At 39.7% G+C, this 16,042-nt stretch overlaps 1 protein-coding gene across 4 annotated transcripts in view; it reads left to right on the top strand.

The window, feature by feature from the left end:
* The first annotated feature begins 3,824 nt into the window (after positions 1 to 3,824).
* LRIG2 (leucine rich repeats and immunoglobulin like domains 2) overlaps positions 3,825 to 16,042 on the top strand; it is a 49,095-nt gene continuing 36,877 nt past the window's right edge. For 2 of the 4 annotated variants that reach the window (XM_032486999.1, XM_032487000.1), the window contains exons 1-2: positions 4,407 to 4,545; positions 8,122 to 8,299. Coding sequence is in view for 2 of the 4 variants with exons in the window: in XM_014561883.2 (XP_014417369.2) it covers positions 4,307 to 4,545 (239 nt within the window). In the remaining 2 variants the exon portion in view is untranslated. Of the gene's footprint in view, positions 4,546 to 8,121; positions 8,300 to 16,042 lie in introns of all 4 variants that reach the window. The other 2 variants (XM_014561883.2, XM_006187846.3) reach the window with 2 other exon arrangements.

The following is a 16,042-nucleotide window of genomic DNA, read 5'->3' as shown; positions in this document are numbered from 1 at the left end:
TTTCACCTGCGTCATAAATCAAGTGCTCAATCAAGTCTGTGTTATGTACCAAAAGTCTATTTAACTTTCCTAGTGGCAATACTACACTTTATTTTTTAAGTTGAGGTATAGTTGATGTACAATATTCTATGAATTTTGGATGTACAACATAGTGACTTACAGTATTTAAAGGTTATATTCCATTTATAGTTATTATATAATATTGGCTATATTCTCTATATTGTATAATAGATCCTTGTAGCTTAGTTTATTTTGTACCTAGTAGTGTGTACCTCTTAATCACCTACCCTGCCCCTCCCCACTTCCCTCTCCCTACTGGTAACCAGTAGTTTGTTCTCTATATCTGTGAGTCTTCCTTTTTTGTTATATTCACTAGTTTGTTTTATTTTTTAGTTTCCACATATACAGTATTTGTCTTTCTCTGTCTGACTTATTTCACTTAGCCCAGTACCCTTCAAGTCCATCCATGTTGTTGCAAATGGCAAAATTTCATTCTTTTTTAGTGACTGAGTAGTATTCCATTATGGGTGTGTGTGTGTGTGTGTGTGTGTGTGTGTGTGTGTGTGTGTGTGTGTGTGTGTGTGTGTCTTCTTTATCCATTCATATTTTAATGGATACTTAGGTTACTTCCACATCTTGGCAATTGCAAATAGTGCTGGTATGAACATTGGGGTGCATGTATCTTTCTGAATTAATATTACACTTTTTTTTACTTTTTTTATTGAGTAATAATTTTACAATGTTGTGATTATACTCTTAAATTAGTATAACTTTTAAAACCTATCTTGGTATCTGGTAAAGCAAGTTCTACATTTTTTTTTTTCTCCAAGAAAAAAAAATTATTTTCCCCTTGCAATACCAGTATATTTGGGGCTTTTATTGGGGTTGCATTAAATCTACAAATCAACCTGGGGGAATTGACATCTTTGTAATAATGATTCTTTCAGTCTAAAAGCACAGCAAAACTCTCCATTTACTTAGGCCTTTTAAAAATACTTTTCAATAATGTTTTATAATGTTCTCTATACACTTTTTCTCTTGCATTTCTTTGTTTGATCTAGGTATCTTTTAGTTTCTCTTAAGAATCTTTTAGTTTTTATTGCTATTACATATGCTGTCTTTTAGAAATTATATTTTATTATTGCTACTTATCCGAATAACATTGATTTTAGTATGTTGATCTTGTAGTCACACCTTGTTGAACCTTTCTACTAGTTCCAATAGTCTACTTGAAGATTTTTTTGATTTTTTTCTTCAGACAATCATATCCAGTGTAAAGGTAGTTTTGTTTTTTCCTTTGAAATTCCCATATCTTTATACTGGAACAGTAACAGACATAGATCAATCGGACAGAACAGAGAGCCAGAAATAAATCCATGCACTTATGGTCAATTAATCTACGACAAAGGAGGCAAGGATACACAATGGAGAAGAGACAGTCTCTTTTAAGTGGTGCTGGGAAAACTGGACAGTTACATGTACAAGAATGAGATTAGAACATTTCCTTTTACCACATACAAAAATAAACTCAAAATGGATTAAAGACCTAAATGTTTGACCTTAAATAATAAAACATAGGCAGAACATAGAACATTGAACATAGGACACTCTTTGACATAAATCATTGCTGTATTTTGGGGGGACTTGTCTCCAAAGGCAAAAGGAATAAAAGCAAAAATAAACAAATGGGGTCTAATTAAACTTAAAAGCTTTTGCACGGCAAAGGAAACCCATCAAAAAAGCAAAAAGCCAACCTACTGAATGGGAGAAAATATTAGCAAATGATGTTACTGACAAGGGGTTAATATCCAAAATATATAAACAGCTCAAATTATCAAAAAAAACCAAACAACCCAATCAAAAAATGGGCTGAAGATCTGACTAGAAATTTTCCCAAAGACGACATACAGAGGGCCAACAGGCACTTGAAAAGATGCTTAACATTGCTAATCATCAGAGAAATGCAAATCAGAACCACACTGAGGTATCACCTCATTGTCTCTCACATATATGAGAGATAATGGGAGATGGACAAGCTAAATTTTAAGGGAGTGGTGTTTATACAGAGGTCTGGAACAGTGGATCCAAAGTGAGCAGTTTTCTTTAGGAATCTGGAGCTGAGTTATCTCTGCTTATGGGTTACATTGAACTCTAAAAATTCTGGCCAGGTACTTTTGCACCCAAGGATTAATTAGATAATCCTAGGGCAATGAAAATAAAAACCCTTTATTCCATTTTTATTGAGAAATAGATCACTAAACTCTTTATTAAAAACATGTATTTGCTAAATCTAGTTGGATTTATGGGGGCTTATGCTATGATTCTCTTTATTGCTATGTATATTGAGATTTTTCATACAAAGAAAGCTTTAAAGAAAAATTTTTAGGGAACTTTATCAAGTAGAGTGTAAAATAATCTCATTGTCTAGTCATTTATCAAACATTTATTGAATGTTTGATATTATGTGCCAGGTACTATGCTAGTCTCTACGGGGGTACAAAGATATATAAGATATATAAGTACAAAGATAGTGCTATCAAAATTGTAAAAAATAATGTGCAGGAGGAATTAAGAGCTGGGGGGACTCCCAGCTGGTGTTACCTGCACCACTTATTGGGGAAGACACAGGGTAGAGAGCAGGAATTTCTGATGGACCCATAGAGAAGCTTTGAAACTATAATACAGAGAGGTACTAAGATGCCCCCCCCCCCTTTGTGGGGCCCCTGCCTGTGCCCAGTTTCTTGGTGGAAGTTATTAAGTATTCTTAACAGCCAGGGTAAGGAGGCTAAGAGTAAGTTTCACTCTGCTGTTTTGGCTTTAAAAGTTCAGTTTGGATTGCAGCATTAGTTATGTCCTTGATTCCAAGAAATATTTCAGTATTAAGAAATGGAAAAATGTTTTTTAAAAGCATAATTGTAACTCCAAACTTGCCATGGAAAAATTGATTTCAGTTACTTTATAGGACAACCCTATGACCTAGGCATTATTCTTTTTAAACTGCTCAGGTTTTTAATTTACAAGAGTCAGACAACCCATAGTAATGCCAGCTTGCCTGTTTCTGGCTAAGGTAGTTTAACCTCTCTGGGTTTGTTTCCTCGTCAACAACTGTTCTGTAAATTGTAGGGTCGTTGAGGGATCAGTGTTAAGAGATGCGAATGCTCTTTGGAAAGTATAAAAACACTATGGTAATTAAACTACCACTATTATTCTGAAAGTCTTATCCATAATCTTGAATATAATATATGTCTGAGTGAACATAAGGTGGCCAGACTTCACTTTTTCAGGTTTTCCATAGCCTCTGCTTCAGGATACATAAAAAAATTCCTCACACCCAGCATTCACTTTGTTGACTGTTCAACACCCTCCTTAATTACACGTCCCGCTTGATTTCCTGACAGTGAGTGTACATACAGAACAGCATTCTCCAAACTAGAGAAGAGTATTTTCTTAAAGACATGCCTTGCAAGTGGGGTCCCATTTATTGAACTCCAAGCTAGAATAGAAGCTGGAGGTATACAGATGAATAAACAGGGACTTTGCCTTCAGGAGCTTATGAGTCCATCAACTGATACCGGTAACGTGCTTCCCGTTAGGAGAGCGGGAGTTGCCCCCCACTTGCAGGACTGCAGGAGTCGAAGACCAGCAGGAGAGCGCAGAGGAGGCCCAGCTTGGCACTCGAGGCCCACGGGCTAGATGGAAGTTCCCACGCCCTCTTCGTGTTTGCGACTTGGAAGACACCCCTTCCTGTTCGCGACTTGGAAGGCACCCCTTCTGCCATTCCCCTTTCTTGCGGCCCAGAGAAGTTAAAAGATCCTTTCCTCCTGCTGTAATGTATATATCCCAAATCAGGACTGAGGATTTCCAGCGCTCCGGCCTCCACTTCTTCCTGAGGAGCTATTGCGCCCTCCAGCGGAGAAAAGGCGGCAGAACCCAGGGGGCGCCACAAAGCCTTGGACACCTTAAAGTCCTCTCTGTCTCCGGCCCCGCCCCTCATGTAGGCCCGCCTCCGACGCGACCTCGTCTTGTGGCACCGATTGGTTGGCTCCTGTGCGTGAAGACGCTGCGTCGTGGGGCGGGACGGAGGAGCGCGGGGCGGAGGAGCGCTGTACGGAGGGCCTCAGCCCTGTGTCCTCGGCCGCCGCCCCCGTTGCTGCGCCGTGTCCTCCCCTAGCCTGCCTTTAGAGGGTACAGGCGACAGCCGGTGCTCCGGGTGGTCGCGCAGCCGCCCGACGTCTCCGCCGAGCTGCCTTTTCCAGCTGGCAGCTCTTCTCGGCTTAGTCCAGGTCGGGGGCGGGGGAGAGGAAAAATGGCGCCGGCGCCCCAAGGCGTCCGGGAGGAGCCGCTGCTGGAGTGTGGGTCCGGACCGCTCTCCCGGCTCCTTTTCCTCGCCCAGGCTATCCTCCTCCTGCTGCCGGCTGTCCGGGCAGGTCTCTGCCCCGCACCCTGCTCCTGCCGCATCCCTCTGCTGGATTGCAGTCGCAGGAAACTACCAGCGCCCGGCTGGAGGGCGCTGTTGAGCTCGCTGCCCCCCGACGCGACCAGCCTGTGAGTAGAGCTGCAGGGAGCGGGGACCAAAGGAAAGGGGGAAGTTCCCCCTCCAAGGGGGCCTGGAAGGGGTCCGGCCTGGTCGGAGGGCGTGGTCGGGAGCCTAAGTTCCGAAGGGAAATGCCACTGCGATGTTGCGAACTTTTAAGGGGGTGGTGGGAGCCGGAAGACCTGGTGTTAAGGGTCTGGACACTTGTATGAAGACCAGGGTTAAGATTCTTGAGGCCAGGTAGTCTGTGATTCCAAGGCTGGCAGGAGTTAGGGCGCGGATATTGTTAAGGGCTTACCGGTCCTGGGCACCGGCATTGGCTCTGGATGGTTGAGGCTCCTCGCCATCTGGGCTGCATCATCCAGTGTATCAGCTTGAATGGTTCCCAGGCACGTGATTTTATAACCACGATTGTAAAGACTTACGAACTCTTTTGACCCTAGTTCGAGTTTTGGCTAATTTTGTGTTGTACTTTTGATACTTAACAGGATTAAAACAATGTGTTAGGAGATCCAGTAGTACCTTGAATAAATAGCTTTACAAACACTGTTACTTGATCTAATTTAGGGTTCACTGTAAAGGGAAGGCGAGTTTTTTCCAAAATTAAGTGATGCTTTGTTTTCAGTGCATTTCTTTGTGGCAAAGAACCTGAAAAATCAGCCCCGCTGTTTATGTATGAGAAGCAAGTTATGGTTGGACGAATTCTTCTGGAGACTCTACAGTTGCAGGCTTATCTTGACAGGCCTATGTTAGTGGCACCTGGAGAGCTCATTAGTCTGAGTCAGCCTGGTGGCATTAGGAGCAATAGTAGGTATTAAATGCCCCAATTATGGGGCTTCTTAACCACTAACAAACATACAGTTATTTCTTTGCCGCTAACTGAGCGGTGCATTTATTAATGGACAGACTTTCAATAGAGCCGTCGCTAAAAAAGTTGTCACAAAAGAAAGAATAGCTTGAGGAGTGATTAAAATATGAGAGGCAGCTTGGATTTTCATTGGAAATGGAATACAGATAGAATGTCTCTCTCTGCAGAGGTTAAAGCATTTATACATTTGCAAATAGGTTATGTTAGGAAAGAAAGCTCCTTCATAAATTCCTTGAGAAAAATTGTAGTAAGGTAACTTAAATAACCAACTGTGGTAGTAGTGTAGATCTGCAGTATAATAATGTGGGGTTTTTTTTGTTTGTTTATTTGTTTGGGTTTTTTTGGTGTGAAGGGGAGGTAATTAGGTTTGTTTATTTATTCTTAGAGAAGGTACTGAGGGTTGAACCCAGAACCTGATGCATGCTAAGCTTTTGCTCTACCACTTGAGCTGTACCCTCCCCCATAATGTGTTTTCTGTTATTTTATGATAGTGACATCTGTAGTAATTCTGGTTCTGTTGAAGCAAATAAAATTTGAAAATTCATATCAATGTGCAGCATAGTCTGAATTACAGACACAGCATCATTGTCCCCGTTTTTATTTTTGCTGTGGGGCAGTTAATTAGGTTTACTTATTTATTTGTTTTTTTCATGGAGGTACTAGGGATTGAACCCAGGACCTCATGAATGCTAGCTAGGCATGTATTCTACCACTCAAGCTATACTCTCCCGACACAGCATCTTTGTAATGCAGCAAGTGCATTTTTCTAAGAAATTCTTGGAACAGCTACCTGATTATGACAGAATAAATCTGGTACAAGTTTAAAAACAACACAACTTCATTTACCTGTAATTGAAATAAATGTGGCCTACTTTTTAAAAGATCCTTCATTGGTGGATAAATAATAATTAGAAGTAGTTTTATGTAAGATACATTTATTTTGTGTCTTTGTTTGCTTCCTGTTTAATCAAGACAGATTGCCTAAAGGCAAATGACATTCAAAAATTTTAAATGTCCTATAATGAAATTGACATTTTCATTTGAAGTGAAATGCCTTGGAGAGCAATTCTCTTGTAGAAATATAATCGGATGGAAGTCTTATATTATCAGAAGAACTCGTAGAATATTAAAAGATGGGATTGTGCTGTTTTAAATTGAGAAGTGTAATATTTTTTTTTCATTGGTTGCCTTTACCTGTAAAACCACCAGGTACACATGGGTTTCTTGATGTAATTTTGAATTTTTAAAATACATGGAATGCTTTGAACATATTAGTGATTCAAACTCAAATGCTCAAACTTGTGGCAATTATAAAAAAGGTGGTAGACAACATTTATTAATCTTGGTTTTTAAAATATGTATCTGCTACCAGTTACTGGCACAGAGCCCCTGAAACCCATGTAATTTCCACAGTGATAAGAGAACTAGGAGTATCTTTTGTTTTACATTTGGTCTTTGACCCTGATTCCTGGTACAGAGCTTCTATATCTCTTATAATTTCCTAGGTGATAGGAGTGTCTTTTGACCTAATGAGGTGACTCTTGGTGGGCTCCTAGATAGCTTTAGGATGGAGCATCACTAGAAAGAACAAGCCATGATTAGAAGTTTGGAACTTTCGGTCCCACCCCCCCCCCCCACTCCTGAAATAGAACAGGAGCTAGAGATTGAGGTAATAATTGATCATGCCTATGTGATGAAGCTTCCCCCCAAAATTCCCAAAGTGTGGTGTTTGGAGAGCTGGGTTGGTGAACACAGCTACTGGGAGGTATGCTGGGAAGGTGGTGCATCCCAACTCCACGGGGACAAAAGCTTCTGTGCTGGACCCTTCTGAATCTCGTCCTGTGTGTCTCTTCATCTGTCTGTTCATCTGTGTCCTTTATCATATCTTTTGTTATATATTAAACCGGTAAACATAAGTAAGTGTTTCCTGAGTTCTGTGAGCTGTTCTAGCAGGTGATTGAATCCAAGGAGGGGGTTGTGTGAACTTCCAGTTTGTAGCCAAGTCAGACAGAAGTTGTGGGTAACAAGGGGACCTACTACTTGTGACTGGTGTCTGAAGTGGGAGGCAGTCTTCTGTGACCGAGCCCTTAACCAGAGAGGTCTGCACTAACTCCAGTTAGTGCCAGAATTGAATTGAACTGGAAGACATCCAGCTGGTGTTGGAGAATTGGTTGGTGTGGGGGGAAAAAAGCACATATCTGGTGTCAGAAGTATATTATGTATGTGAGTAAACGGAGAAACCAGTGACAAACGTTTTTTGCTTGACCAGTCTTTAGTCAGGTTCCTGAACCTTCTCCTGGACAATCTGTGCATATCCTAGTAAAATGCAGTTTTAACCATAACCCTGCTAAGTTAGTTCAGTAGAAATCCCCCATCCTCAATATCTGATCAGATTTCTCCTTCTACACCTTCCCCCTGGTGATACTTGACTGCCTGGGCCTGTCTTCAGCGAGAATCCTGTTGGGTCTGTTGAGTCAACCCTCCTCCCCATACCCCTGATGTTTCCTCTTAGTAATTTTCTGTTCACTGGCCCCACACTGCTCCTTAGCTATAAACTTTCTTTTATTCATGCAGTATTTGGAGTTGAACCCAGTCTCTTTTCCCCACTTCAGAATTTCATTGCAGTGGTTCCTATACCTATTGAGGAGGTCCCCCACCCCCAAAGTCTTCCTTACCATGCTTTAACAAGTGTCATTGAGTACTTTTTTCCTTTTAACAGTTATGGTGCCACAGCTCGGGATAGGATCAGATTCATCATTGGACCCCCGGACCTCTCACCCAGGACCCTAAGTGCGTACCTTTGAAGCCTTTATCTTCACTCCTGACTGATTGATCGGGGATCCATTGGTGAGTCCGACTCCTGAACCATTGCTCCGGACAAACGTCCGTGGAAGCTGGTAAGGACAGATTTTGATTCTTGAGAGTCTTGAGTATGGTTGACCTTGAACAGCATGGGTTTGAACTGTGCAGGCCCACTTATAGGCAGCTTTTTTCAGTAATGAATACTACATACTACATGATCCATAGTTGGTTGAATCTGTGGATGCAGGACTTTGGATATAGAGGAACCACATATACAGAAGGCCAGTTACAAGTTTTATGTGAATTTTTAACTATGCAGAGGGTTGGTGCCCTTCACCCCTGTGTCAAAGATCAACTGAATACTCCAGAAGAAGGATTAGAGTCCCAGATAAAAAACACAGGGTGGGTTAACATCCCAGGTTCCTCTGTTTTCAGGAAAGCTCAGTTAGAGTCCCAGGCAAGTAGCTGTTTGTTAGAAGCTGAGTTAACCCTAGGCTTCTTGGTTTGAAAGGTACTTACTGGGCTGGAAATCTCTCCTTCATGGCTTTTTTTCCTGAGTAGAGATTATTCCCTGACTCTTTGGGCTGGAAGGCTCTTCTTGGCTCTTTTTTTTTGGACTATTCCCGGACTCCTCATCTGGGAAGTCTTTCTTCCTGGCTTTCTGTGAGGCCTTTGTGTTCTCTCTCTTGGGTCCAGCTTCTCCCATGGGAACTTATCAGATGACTCAGACCCTCTTCTGGAACCCCTGCTGACTGTATTCTCCACCATCTCTGTCTGTCTTCATTGTTGTTGCTGTGCTTTTGTTGAGAATAATGTAGAACTTCATTGGCTTCTTTGGGAAACTTGAGATCTCTCCAGACTGACTCCTCTGAGACCTCTCCCCACTGCTTCTGCTCTTCCTTTCCCCACTTAACCACCAGTTCCCCTGAATTCTATGATAATATCTCCTTTGAAATGCCTTCCTCCCTATGTCCACCCCTGCCAGTCCTTTTTCCATCCTAGTCTTTATAGTCACTTGAACTTTGGGCTCCTTGGCCTCTACTGGGGACTGTTAAAGGACTTAGGGATGCCCAGAAACAACTACTTGAGGCTGAAAGGGAAAAAGGCTAATTGGAAATAGGCTGGATGTTTTGGCCAGTTGGGTGGGCTCTGGAGAGTCAGACAGCCTATAGATGTCTCCTTAGTCAATGCCTAAAGTTTGGTCCATATCCTCCATAAGATTACATATCAGAGCAAGGGAAGGTTGTCTCTACAAAATTGGTAAACAGGTAATCTTAACTTGTCCCATTTGCCATAAACACAATTTACATAAAAATACAAAGTAGAGAAAAGACAAGAGCTAATTATTTTACATAAACCAGTGAATTTGTATTCCTTTGTTTTACTAACTCCTGGCTAAATTGTTTGAATGAAAACTGTAAGCTCTCTATTTGTGTGTCTCTGTATGTTTATGTACATCTGTATATATGTTATGGATATATGACATTTTTCTACTTTTGGGTGTTACCACCAAATTAATTTACTACATCCTTTAAAAGAGTTCTGTTTAAATTGACTTAGAGAGAAAGAGCAATTACATAAATTAAGTATTCCTGAAACTCTCAGAAATAGAGAAACTAACACAATGTTTTATGTTCACATGATCTAGGATAATTTTTTGTAATAAAGCTAATTTGAAAATTGTTGGTAAAATAAAAACAGTCGTGTCTTCAGAGTTGTTAGCATTAAATATAATGCAGACATTAAACCAAAACTAAGGATAAAATGTCTAATAAAAATGAATTGCTTGATGTATGTCAAGCATGGCAGTAAAATAGAGGAAAAGAGGGGGAAAGACCATGTATGTAACCTTTTTAGGTTTTTGCTTTTGTGATGTTTGCCTAACGTGTGTTACAGAAATAGTTAATAGGGAAATAACTTGAGATGATGGCTAGCTTTGTTTCTTGTTGTGTCTGCCTAAAATAAAAATCAAGGTCATTTGTAAGTAAGATGAACTACTGAAACATTCAGTACTGAACCTAAGTTTATATATTTTTGGCATTTGTTTTTACATGTATAAAGAAGCTAAAGATATTTGGATCTGTTATAAACATTTTTTTGCTATACTGAACAGTTGCACTGAGGAATTATATGCCTCTAGAAATTATGAAATTGTATATTCATAAATTTTCTACTTACTACAGAAAACTAATATATGACAGCCCACAATCGCCTACTTCCTAGTTTTCTCTGTTAAAAACAAAAAGGTTACTAATGTTTAAAAATTATAATCAATATATATAAATGAAACTACTAGAAACTGTGAGAATGAAGAGAAAAAAACTTTGCAAAGTATGCAGGGTATTAAGGATGTGTTTTGTTGAGGGAGAAAGAAGTAATTTTATTTTAAGGTAGACTAATTGTTCCAGAATGAGAAAGAGGAAAAATATAGGACAAAAACTGAATGGAAATAAGAAAAAATGGTTGTAGAAGGTTTGCAGAACAGGAATTTTGTGTGTGGTCAAGTTGCTAAGATTGAAGGGATTTATTTGTAGGTTTAAAAAAAGTGAACTTTAATGTCAAAAGTATACTCATGTAAAACCAGAATCCCAAAGGTTTACTGGATTATTGGTTTGCTCTTACTAAGAAATTGGAAAAAGATTTTCCTTTACCTTTTAAGTAATCTGCCTCAGAAACAAAGATCTTGTATCTTATCAAAATAATTTCCTGTGCTTCATGTTGTCTTTATCAGGTCTTTGATTACTTTTAAAAATTGAGTCTTCTCAGTATTAGAAGAGCTAAGTTTTTTGTTTTTTTTTTTAATAGCTATGTGACTTTCTGTATTTGTCTTTGAAATCTTTTAATTATCACTTTGTTTAAATAGATAACTAAGTATTGTTTCACAGTGACCTGTGATCTTATTTAGTCAAATGTTTAAACCTTTTGACTTTTTTGACAACTTGCCCAAATCAAATTCTAAATGGAGTCTTTTTGATTTCAAACTAACTTTGAGATTTTCTGGAAGTCCCCTGGAAAACTTCAAAGGATTTGTCTCTCACCTTGTAAAAGGAGATGTTAGACTAATTAGGTTTAGTTGGTATTTTAAATTACATGAGAAGCACTGTCGAATAAAGAATGAGAACAGACCTTCCTAGGTTGTTTTTGTATGGATTTATGTTACTAATATAGGTATTACAGAAAGGTATGAAGTTCATAGAGATTTGAAATAGTCTTGTTGTCTGATTATTATGTTAAAATATTGTATGCCACAGAAATAACTAGTTTTCCTTATCAAATGAACTCTCATCGGAACTTTAATCATGGCCATTTTAAGTCCTCCTTCATTCATAGACAAGTCGTTGTTTTACTCTCATTCTTCTCTGAAAGCATATACAGTCAGCCACAGGCAAGAATGCTCCATGATGGCATCAGTAAGACCATGCCACTGGACTGAATAAGAATTTCCGGAAGTAATGAAGAAGCTGATGGATTCATAAGACTTAATCTAAGATCAAGCAGAACAAGAATTGTTAACATCGGACTGAATGAACTGATGAGGATGGTTATAATTTTTTTATGGCTCTTTGTTTAAAATATTGCTGGTTCTTTAATGTTTTGTTCATCAGATTTAAAGAACCTTTTTCTTTTATCTTAAGTTATCTAGCTTACAACAGTCTGATAGTTTATACCTTTATGAACAAAGATGAAACAATTACTTTTTCTCCCTACCTGATCCCTCCAGAATTCAGAAACTTTTAGCCAGTTTTCTTATTTTCATAACAGTATAATTTGAGTAAATTCAGTAAGAATCTGCTCTTGTAACAGGATAAGTTGAAAACATTAGTTATCTTACCACGACTTTGACTGAAATGTTATATTTGAGAATGAACCATGCATGGTTTAAGAGATTAAGGCTGACTTCATGGAGCCAGTGCTCTTAGAAAAACTGGCCTCACATCTGGTTTACCGGGTTCTCAGCTTTATAGGTGAGCAAGGAAAGTCCCTTCCCAGCATGCTCAGGAACCTTAGGATATCTTGGGGACCTCAAGAAGAGAGGAGTTCACCTGAACCTGTAGGAATGGGAGATGAGTCTGGTGGCTAGTTCCTAGATTGACTTCCTGGCCTTGAGAGGTTTTTAAAAAGCCTAATCTGAGATTCCTTATGAAAAGTTCCAGCAAAACCAATTCAAAAAGAGCCTATATTGTCAGTCACTATTCTTCCTGCACTTACATAAATAATTAGGCCAAATCTAATGAAACCAGAATTATTTTGTAAACAAGAATTAAAAAGTTGATTGGAGAGAAATTTTTGTTTGTTTCAATGCAAAACTATGGTGCACCCTTGTGGATTCCGTCTTGTACATTTTGCCAGTCCTTACCAAATTCTCACTAGTTTCCTCCAGTATCTGGCTATAACTCTCCAAACTGTTTCCAGTTTTTCTCCCATCACTGAGAACTAAAACTATCCTTTTCCCGAAATCCTATGAGCTGAAGCTGGATGACTTGATATAAACTTCAGATGGCCATTGCCATCCTCACTCTACCATCTAAAGATGCTTCAAGCTCAAATCTGAGAATACCAACTAGCTGTTCTCTGAACTGAGAAACTGGATCTCTGTTACTTTTGATTTTTATTTTCATAGAAACTCCATTCATTAAATGCCTGACTGCTGGCACCGTTGAGCAAATATCCTCTAATACCAAGTCCCAACGGAAGGTTCACCTGGTCCTTAATGAGCAAAAGGCTACTGAATAAGAAAATAGACTTACATTGTTCAGAGGAAAGAAGAATGTCTCTTCTTTCCTTGAACAAGAAAGGGGACTGACAAAGATTCTTTGATCAAATTTTAATCAGTCTCCTGAACCACCTTCTTCCAGGCTCATCTGTATACTTTGTAAGGTACAGTTTAAGCAAGAATCCTGCTAAATCAGTTTAGCAAGAAACCCTTACCCTTCATATCTGATCACACTATATCTGATCCAGGTTCTCACCTTCCATCTGATGTCTGATCACCATAGCTTGTCTTCAGCAAGAATCTAGTTAGGTCTGTTTAACCAGAACCCCCCTTACTCTTGTTGTTTGCTCTTAGTAGTTTTCCATCCACTCTCCTTAGTTGATCACCTAGCTCCTTGGCTATAAATTCCCACTTTCCCATGCAGTGTTTGGAGTTGAACCCAGTCTATTTCCCCCACTGCAGAGTTTCATGGTAGTAGTCCCTATACTCATAGAGATAACTGTACCACCTCGAATAAAATCTTTTACTGGGTTTTAACAAGTGTCATTGATTTTTTTTTCTTCCTTTTAACACACAGTTTTTCCTAGACATTTGGAATCGCAGCAGTGAGATTTGCTAGAATGAGCCTGGCTCATGGAAACGTGGTCTGGGAAGAAAGGATAAAAAGGCAGGGGATGTGGAACCTTTGACTCCTAGGTGACCACGTGGTCATCTGTGGTCTGGAGGAGCAGCCATGCTGCTCTCAATTACTAATAGTAAAGGTTAACAATGGAATTTAGAGATGGATCCAATTCCCAGCATGTTGGTTCGCTGGATGCATAAGGAAATGGAAACTAGTAAGAAAAAGGTGGAGTATTCAATCCCTTGGTTATTGTTATCTACAACAAGTAAAATTGAAATTAAAAGAGTGCTGGATCAGACCTTGATGCTAGACCAGGCTCAGATTTCACTCAATAGCCTCAAAGCTGCTCAACAAGGGAAAAATTATGCATAGACAACAGAAAGTACCTCTAAGACCTCTGGTCACCAAGAATGTAGTCAGTGTTGGGGAGGGGGGCAAAACCAAGAAATTGTTGAAACGAGAAGTATAGTGTGAGGGAGTTGTTTTCACTTTGTGGATCAGTATAACATCAGCTTCCTGAAGAACCTTTGTTAAAATGGATTGTGGGAGTAATTAATTTAGGAGGAGTATCTGGTTTTAGATGCTACAGTGGGGAAGAGCCATGTTTGGGTTGATGGAGGATCCACAGTTCACTATGAAACAGTCTTTGATGGCCATATATGATCCACACACAAAACAGGTTATTCCTGAGGGAACAGCCAGCTTAGTGGTTTGGGCAAAAGCCACTGTAAGGTCTGTTTATCCTGGGAAAGAGGGCCACCTACCTCCAATAAATGTCAAGTGGAACAACACTGATGAAGCAGATGGTATGCTTCATATATAAGCCGTGTGGGGTTATCTTTGTGATAACTGGGATATTCATCCACTGAATACGCCTGTTACCCTGTCCATTGTAAACGCTGCTGTCAATGGGAACTCTTTTACATTGACACCCCATATAACCTTGCTGCTCAAAACCAGGGGACAGTGGGGAGGCCCATGTATTTACTGTCTCAGCCTCCCCTGCGGCTCTTACGTAGATGCTAATAGCAACATTAGGTTAATTAACAAGAAAATGAGGAAAGGCAGAGGAGAGAGTCAAGGAACTGGTCTTAGCAAGGTGGACATTTTTAAACTGTTATGAAATAAGGTGAACAAAGCAAATATTTTCAGGAGTAAAACAAAGGAAAAAGGGAAGAATCACAGAATTTGACCCAGCAGAATGGAAAGCTTTAGATGGTTATTAAGAAATGGGATGAATAAAACAGATATTAATGGGGTTAAAACAAAGGGTTTTTTTTAAACATTTTTTTATTGATTTATAATCATTTTACAATGTTGTGTCAAATTCCAGTGTAGAGCACAATTTTTCAGTTATACATGAACATATATATATTCATTGTCACATTTTTTTTTCTCAAAACAAAGGTTTTAACACTGCACTGTGTAAGGTTGGGCAAGCCAAAGGGACCTCCTGATCTCCCAACATTAAAGGGCCCCAAACAAGTCTGCTTTGTTTACCCTTGTTTGAAGAAATCTAAACATCCAAGGCAGAGACTGCGATGAGAAACTTGACCAGCAATTGCTTGGAGCATTGGTTAGGCAGATTAAATGACATAAAAATTGACAAAAGGGCCATGGTCCCTTGCCTCAACCCATGGGGAGGACCCAAAGCCTTTTGCATAAAGTGAGTAAGATAACCAGTTAGAAGGTAGAGAAGTTACGAGGATTCCTTGATAGGAGAGCCCCTTGCACTGTGTGGCACCAAAACCCATTGGTGAAACCTGACACAGTTGAGAACATGACAACATAACGGTTGATAGGATAATGGAAGTTGAAATGTTTAAACAGGATTTATATAAAGATGTTGTATCTCCTTTACCTGGATGTTGAATGGGAATGAATGTTATGTCTGGCTGGGGACTGCTTCCCCTCCCAGAATTTCTTAATGTAAGTTTTAATGGGGGCTATAGTAAGAATGTAAGGTAAAAGTCTGTAGGGAAATGGTATGTTTGATCAGACTGTTACCTGATTGTATTATGTAGATGGACATAGTATCTGGTTGGAGAATGTTTCCTCCACCTAGGATCCTGAAACAGGCGTATAAATCTACCCGTCAAGCACAATATTATTAGTTGGACATGCTAAATAGGAACCAATAGATTGCCCAAGCCCACATAGCGAGCATAGAATAGAAGCTGGAGTGCTGGTATGGACAAATCCTCTGTGATGGCCCTATGTGTACGGTAGACTGGAGCTTAAGGCAGAAGCCTCTGAGTGCCTCCCAGCAACAACTACTCAGACTTTGGACTAGAGAATTTCCAGTTGAAAAGTAGTTATTGGCATGCTATTGGGCATTAATTCAAACTGCCACTATGAGTAAAAGTCATAAAGCAATCTCGAAACCTGAAATAGTCATGATGTCTTGCCTAATGTCTGATGAACACTCCAGTGGGAAGGGCAGTGCCCCAAAGAGTTTCATAATAAAGTGGAAATGGCTTATGCAGGATCATACTGCCTAGG

Source organism: Camelus ferus, chromosome 9 (assembly GCF_009834535.1).
Source record: "Camelus ferus isolate YT-003-E chromosome 9, BCGSAC_Cfer_1.0, whole genome shotgun sequence".
Classification (NCBI taxonomy): Eukaryota; Metazoa; Chordata; class Mammalia; order Artiodactyla; family Camelidae; genus Camelus; species Camelus ferus.
Note: the sequence above shows the minus strand (reverse complement) of the source record. Positions and strands in the feature narration are given on the sequence as shown.